Source organism: Oncorhynchus nerka, linkage group LG9a (genome assembly GCF_034236695.1).
Source record: "Oncorhynchus nerka isolate Pitt River linkage group LG9a, Oner_Uvic_2.0, whole genome shotgun sequence".
NCBI lineage: Eukaryota > Metazoa > Chordata > Actinopteri > Salmoniformes > Salmonidae > Oncorhynchus > Oncorhynchus nerka.
The window spans coordinates 8,483,967-8,490,227 of record NC_088404.1 but is presented as its reverse complement, the minus strand read 5'-3'; the positions used below and the strand labels follow the sequence as shown (position 1 = coordinate 8,490,227).

General features: G+C 44.3%; 1 protein-coding gene across 2 annotated transcripts in view; it reads left to right on the top strand.

The window, feature by feature from the left end:
• Nucleotides 1-3,251: 3,251 nt before the first annotated feature.
• Nucleotides 3,252-6,261, top strand: part of nptna (neuroplastin a) — an 86,841-nt gene continuing 83,831 nt past the window's right edge. Inside the window, exon 1 of one of the 2 annotated variants that reach the window (XM_065022287.1) lies at nt 3,252-3,521. In XM_065022287.1, coding sequence (XP_064878359.1) covers nt 3,431-3,521 — 91 coding nt within the window. In that variant the 5' untranslated portion in view covers nt 3,252-3,430. The remainder of the gene's footprint in view (nt 3,522-6,261) is intronic. The other variant, XM_065022288.1, reaches the window with a different exon arrangement.

The following is a 6,261-nucleotide window of genomic DNA, read 5'->3' as shown; positions in this document are numbered from 1 at the left end:
CCTGTAAGTAAGCGTTTCACTGTAAGGTGTTGTATTCGGCGCACGTGACAAGTAAACTTTGATTTGATATACATTTTTCAAGGAATGCTAACAGAAAATAGTATTTAAATGTTACAGAAAGGCTAAAAAGGATTGTGGGAAAAAAACACATGTGTAGACCAAATAACTGTCTAACTATAGACGTGTATTGTGTAATACACATTTTACAATGTGTATACATTAGTAATTACAATAACATTAAAACGAGTATATTTGAGTTCCATTCAAAAACACAGAAAATCTCATCTCTGAACCTGTATAGGAAGGAAACACCGTCTAGCTAGACCCCGTCGCGTATAATATTGACGCTTCGAACACTACGACAGAGTCATTACACAAAATAGTACGCGGCGTCACCTGGATATGTGTGCAACAAAAAGTTCCACATTCACCTTCTGCGACCATTTCTTTCGAGCCGTTTACGCGTACAGTTTGACGCGTACGTTAGATAAATCCAACAACTGCACCACCCAGAACGCACTGCAACTTCCTCTGCAACGCAACGCTGCAAGGCAAACGCAGCGTTTTCATTGGAAATTAATGTAATTCTGGTGTACCAATATGCAATGACACTGTCTCAGTGTCCGGGTCATCTTCTGTATCTGTACTGTAGGGGGCAGCAGAGGAACGCTCCGGGTCATCTTCTGTATCTGTACTGTAGGGGGCAGCAGAGGAATGCTCCGGGTCATCTACTGTATCTCTACTGTAGGGGGCAGCAGAGGAACGCTCCGGGTCATCTTCTGTATCTGTACTGTAGGGGGCAGCAGAGGAATGCTCCAGGTCATCTACTGCATCTCTACTGTAGGGGGCAGCAGAGGAATGCTCCGGGTCATCTACTGTATCTCTACTGTAGGGGGCAGCAGAGGAACGCTCCGGGTCATCTACAATGTGTACTGTAGGGGGCAGCAGAGGAACGCTCCGGGTCATCTACAATGTGTACTGTAGGGGGCAGCAGAGGAATGCTCCAGGTCATCTACTGTATCTCTACTGTAGGGGGCAGCAGAGGAACGCTCTGGGTCATCTACTGTATCTCTACTGTAGGGGGCAGCAGAGGAATGCTCTGGGTCATCTACTGTATCTCTACTGTAGGGGGCAGCAGAGGAATGATCTGACACCATTCCGGCAGACTACAAATGTGTAATTTTTTTTTAGCTAGATTACCTGAATTATGGCAGCAATGCATCGATTTATGCTTGACAGATGGCTACGTTTGTGTTTAAAGCTTTCTGGCCTTTCAACCTACGTTTTCAACTTGACCTTGTTATCTGGAAATTGTACGCCTAATTCTTTCAGGGAAGGTTAAAAAGCAATACAAGGTGTCGTGTAAGGTAAACATGTAGGGTTTACAGTAGGCCTAGTGTTTATCGTGGAGGGGTTACAGTAGGCCTAGTGTTTATCATGGAGGGTTTACAGTAGGCCTACTAGTGTTTATCATGAAGGGTTTACAGTAGGCCTTGTGTTTATCATGAAGGGTTTACAGTAGGCCTTGTGTTTATCATGAAAGGTTTACAGTAGGCTTGTGTTTATCATGAAGGGTTTACAGTAGGCCTTGTGTTTATCATGAAGGGTTTACAGTAGGCCTTGTGTTTATCATGAAAGGTTTACAGTAGGCTTGTGTTTATCATGAAGGGTTTACAGTAGGCCTACTAGTGTTTATCATGGAGGGGTTACAGTAGGCCTAGTGTTTATCGTGAAGGGTTTACAGTAGGCCTACTAGTGTTTATCATGGAGGGGTTACAGTAGGCCTAGTGTTTATCATGAAGGGTTTACAGTAGGCCTACTAGTGTTTATCATGAAGGGTTTACAGTAGACCTAGTAGTGTTTATCATGAAGGGTTTACAGTAGACCTAGTGTTTATCATGAAGGGTTTACAGTAGGCCTAGTGTTTATCATGAAAGGTTTACAGTAGACCTAGTGTTTATCATGAAAGGTTTACAGTAGGCCTACTAGTGTTTATCATGAAAGGTTTACAGTAGGCCTAGTGTTTATCATGAAAGGTTTACAGTAGGCCTACTAGTGTTTATCATGAAAGGTTTACAGTAGGCCTAGTGTTTATCATGAAAGGTTTACAGTAGGCCTACTAGTGTTTATCATGAAGTGTAGGAGAGATCAGTTTGTGGGTCATTGTCGGTGTTCTTCCATTGCCAGGCTGCCATGTTCTCCTGCTGTTTGAGTTCACAGTGAAACAGGCCAACAGTATATATTAGGGTTTATCCTTTAGCCTTGGAGGGAGATCATTTTGTGGCTCATTCAGACACAAGATAAATTGGCAAGCGTTGCCTGTCTGACTGCCACCTGTCCTACTGCTGTAGTATGAGGGAGTTGACAGTGAAATAGGATTAAAAGTCCCAATAAAGCCTGGCTGCAAACTGAGGTCAGGGCTTAGCCAGGTGTCTGTGTGTCTGTCTGTGGGGTGGGGTCAGCTTGACCCATTGAACATCAGGTAGATTTGAACCAGGTAGCATTGAACCAGGTAGATTTGAACCAGGTAGCAATGAACCAGGTAGATTTGAACCAGGTAGCATTGAACCAGGTAGAATTGAACCAGGTAGAATTGAACCAAGTAGCATTGAACCAGGTAGAAATGAACCAGGTAGAAATGAACCAGGTAGCATTGAACAAGGTTGCATTGAACCAGGTAGCATTGAACCGGGTAGCATTGAACCAGGTTCAATGCTGAACATATATGCCATTTAGCAGATGCTTCTATCCAAAGCGACCTACCTACCAATACGTCATGTCACATGACCTATTGTATTCTATTCTAGGCTATATGCTTCTAATCTATTCTATTCTAAATCTACTATTTGTTTATTGAACGACCATAATGATAAGGGTGGCTTCTAAATAACTTGCAAGGCATGATATTCCCATCTGAACTGTCCTCTGGCTTTCAGATTCTATGAAAAAGCCCTATAGGGATGTACTAAATGATAATTATTCTACACTGTAGTGTACACAGCAACTAACATTTATTGTTCTATCCATGCAGCCTACAAAATGTAATCTCGCGGGATTTACCACCGCAAATGAGAAAGGGTCCCTTCCCAATTGAAGTTGAAAAGTAAAATGGTTAGTGTTTGGTAGGGATTGTGGTTAAGGTAAGGGTTTTACGGTTAGGATTTAGGTAGGGACGTACCAGGGATCCTGGATAGCACTAACCGACGAGAAAGGTGGTTCCTTCGAGTGATTTCATCACCACGCACCGCCAATGCACAGGTGGCGTGGCGTCATGCACTCGTCGGTTGAGCGAGCGCGCCGCGGTTTTTGCGTGACCCGATTGGAGTATTAGAGGAAGCTTCCTTCGGTCAGATTGATATCTACCCTGTAACCTGGTCTCCCCACTCCACACCACCACTATCCATATTACCGGCATCTACCACCCGAGTCGATGCTACCTGGAAAACGAAGTGCCGAAATTATGTCGGTGTCGGTGGCATTCATTGGAGTACTGATGCTGCATTCGGTCTCCTCGCAGAACGGTAAGAATGTGAAGTGCACGGTTGCCCTGCCGCTCGGTAGAAATACCGGGACATCATGGCTCCTTGCGGGTTTTTGACTGGACGCTCAATGATCTTGCTTCAAAATCTGTCATAATATCGGGGCCCTGGATTTAAATGTTGTGCGTCAAAATCCTTGCGGTGAATATTGATTTATAGGTTATCCACATGATTTTCAGTGGATGTAGTAGAAAATGGCAGCAAATTACAAGGACATATTTCGACCCTCTTATATTTATTTTATTGTATTAATTATGTTCATACCCGAGCAATGCGGTGGATAGAATTTCAGAATTAAGGCTATGAATTTAATTAAATTATTATCGAATAATAGCATATTAGCACCCATGCGAGTCATTTGTTACAAAGTGCCAATAAACCATGTATGGTCATTACTGTCAATTGGATGGATGGTTTCCCGTTATTAATACAGACCTACGATGAATTTATACATTCCTTTAAACTAGCCTATATGTTTATCTATGTCCACAAAATACATGTTTTATTTCCTAATGACATTACATCTTCATTAGAATATAAAGGGGACTTGACCATGAGGAGCCGTGACTTGTTATAGGTGTACAGTAAGTTGTGATATCATCACATAGCCTATGTCCTACCCGATCATGGCCCCGCTCAAATGTAAAAAAACAACAACAACAACCGTTTAGTTCTCCCTCCTAGTCCTCTCTCAAATAACGCTACATGACTCAGGCATTCACCTGGTCTGGTCGTGGCTACATCAAAGCATCATTTCAACTCCTACAGGTTGAAATGAACCAGAAACAGCTCACAGACAGACGCTGAGAACAGAACGCTATTCAGTCATGTTGTGTGTCCAGATGTAATTGTAAGATGCTTGATGATTGGTATATGCAGCTAGTCAGAGAAGCAGATAGGCAGGCAGTCAGAGAGGCAGGCAGTCAGAGAGGCAGGCAGTCCAGAGAGGCAGGCAGTCCAGAGAGGCAGGCAGTCCAGAGAGGCAGGCAGTCCAGAGAGGCAGGCAGTCCAGAGAGGCAGGCAGTCCAGAGAGGCAGGCAGTCCAGTGAGGCAGGCAGTCCAGAGAGGCAGTGAGGCAGGCAGTCAGAGAGGCAGGTAGTCAGAGAGGCAGAGAGGCAGGCAGTCCAGAGAGGCAGAGAGGCAGGCAGTCCAGAGAGGCAGAGAGGCAGGCAGTCCAGAGAGGCAGAGAGGCAGGCAGTCCAGAGAGGCAGAGAGGCAGGCAGTCCAGAGAGGCAGAGAGGCAGGCAGTCCAGAGAGGCAGCGAGGCAGGCAGTCAGAGAGGCAGGCAGGCAGTCAAATCTAATCACATTTTATTGGTCACATGCAGATGTTATTACGGGTGTTGCAAAATGCTTGTGTTCCTAGCTCCAACAGTGCAGAGAAGCAGGCAGAAAGGCGGGCAGGCAGAGAAGCAGGCAGGCACTGACTGACTGTAAATAGCTCCACCAGTCCATTCTGCTGCATGTTGCTATTTTTAGACTGTAGATCACTCAGCACTGGGAACCATAGCTTTGATATGTCCTCTCTTCTCCTGGAACACACACACCACTATGCCTTTAATGTCGTCTCCTGGAACACACACACCACTATGCCTTTAATGTCCTCTCCTGGAACACACACATCACTATGCCTTTAATGTCCTCTCCTGGAACACACACACCACTATGCCTTTAATGTCCTCTCCTGGAACACACACACCACTATGCCTTTAATGTCCTCTCCTGGAACACACAAACCACTATGCCTTTTAATGTCCTCTCCTGGAACACACACACCACTATGCCTTTAATGTCCTCTCCTGGAACACACACACCACTATGCCTTTAATGTCCTCTCCTGGAACACACACACACACCACTATGCCTTTAATGTCCTCTCCTGGAACACACAAACCACTATGCCTTTAATGTCCTCTCCTGGAACACACAAACCACTATGCCTTTAATGTCCTCTCCTGGAACACACACACCACTATGCCTTTAATGTCCTCTCCTGGAACACACAAACCACTATGCCTTTTAATGTCCTCTCCTGGAACACACACACCACTATGCCTTTAATGTCCTCTCCTGGAACACACAAACCACTATGCCTTTAATGTCCTCTCCTGGAACACACACACACCACTATGCCTTTAATGTCCTCTCCTGGAACACACACACACCACTATGCCTTTAATGTCCTCTCCTGGAACACACAAACCACTATGCCTTTAATGTCCTCTCCTGGAACACACACAAACCACTATGCCTTTAATGTCCTCTCCTGGAACACACACACATCACTATGCCTTTAATGTCCTCTCCTGGAACACACAAACCACTATGCCTTTAATGTCCTCTCCTGGAAGAGAAGAATGGATTGGTTAACTCTCCACAGAGAGAGATGCGGGACAAGGCACTGTGGAATGCTATTGATTTAAAGTAACTGTCCAGTGTTTCCAGATGTCTATGAAATATGACCTATAATTACTTACAATATCAATGAAATAGTTTTCCTTCCCAAAAAATTGTATGGTAATTAAGTATGTTTATAAATTCTGTTAAACTCTGAGTGGTTGATTTGAGTTTGGGGGGGTACCCCCCCCATCCCTTCCACCCACACATAATTATTTATTTAAAAAAAAATAGAAAGTGACATATCATTTGAAAACGACAGGCCTAGTCTTTTTGGAAATCAAACTGAAATCTTACTGCTGGCAATGTCATAAAAATGCAACTCA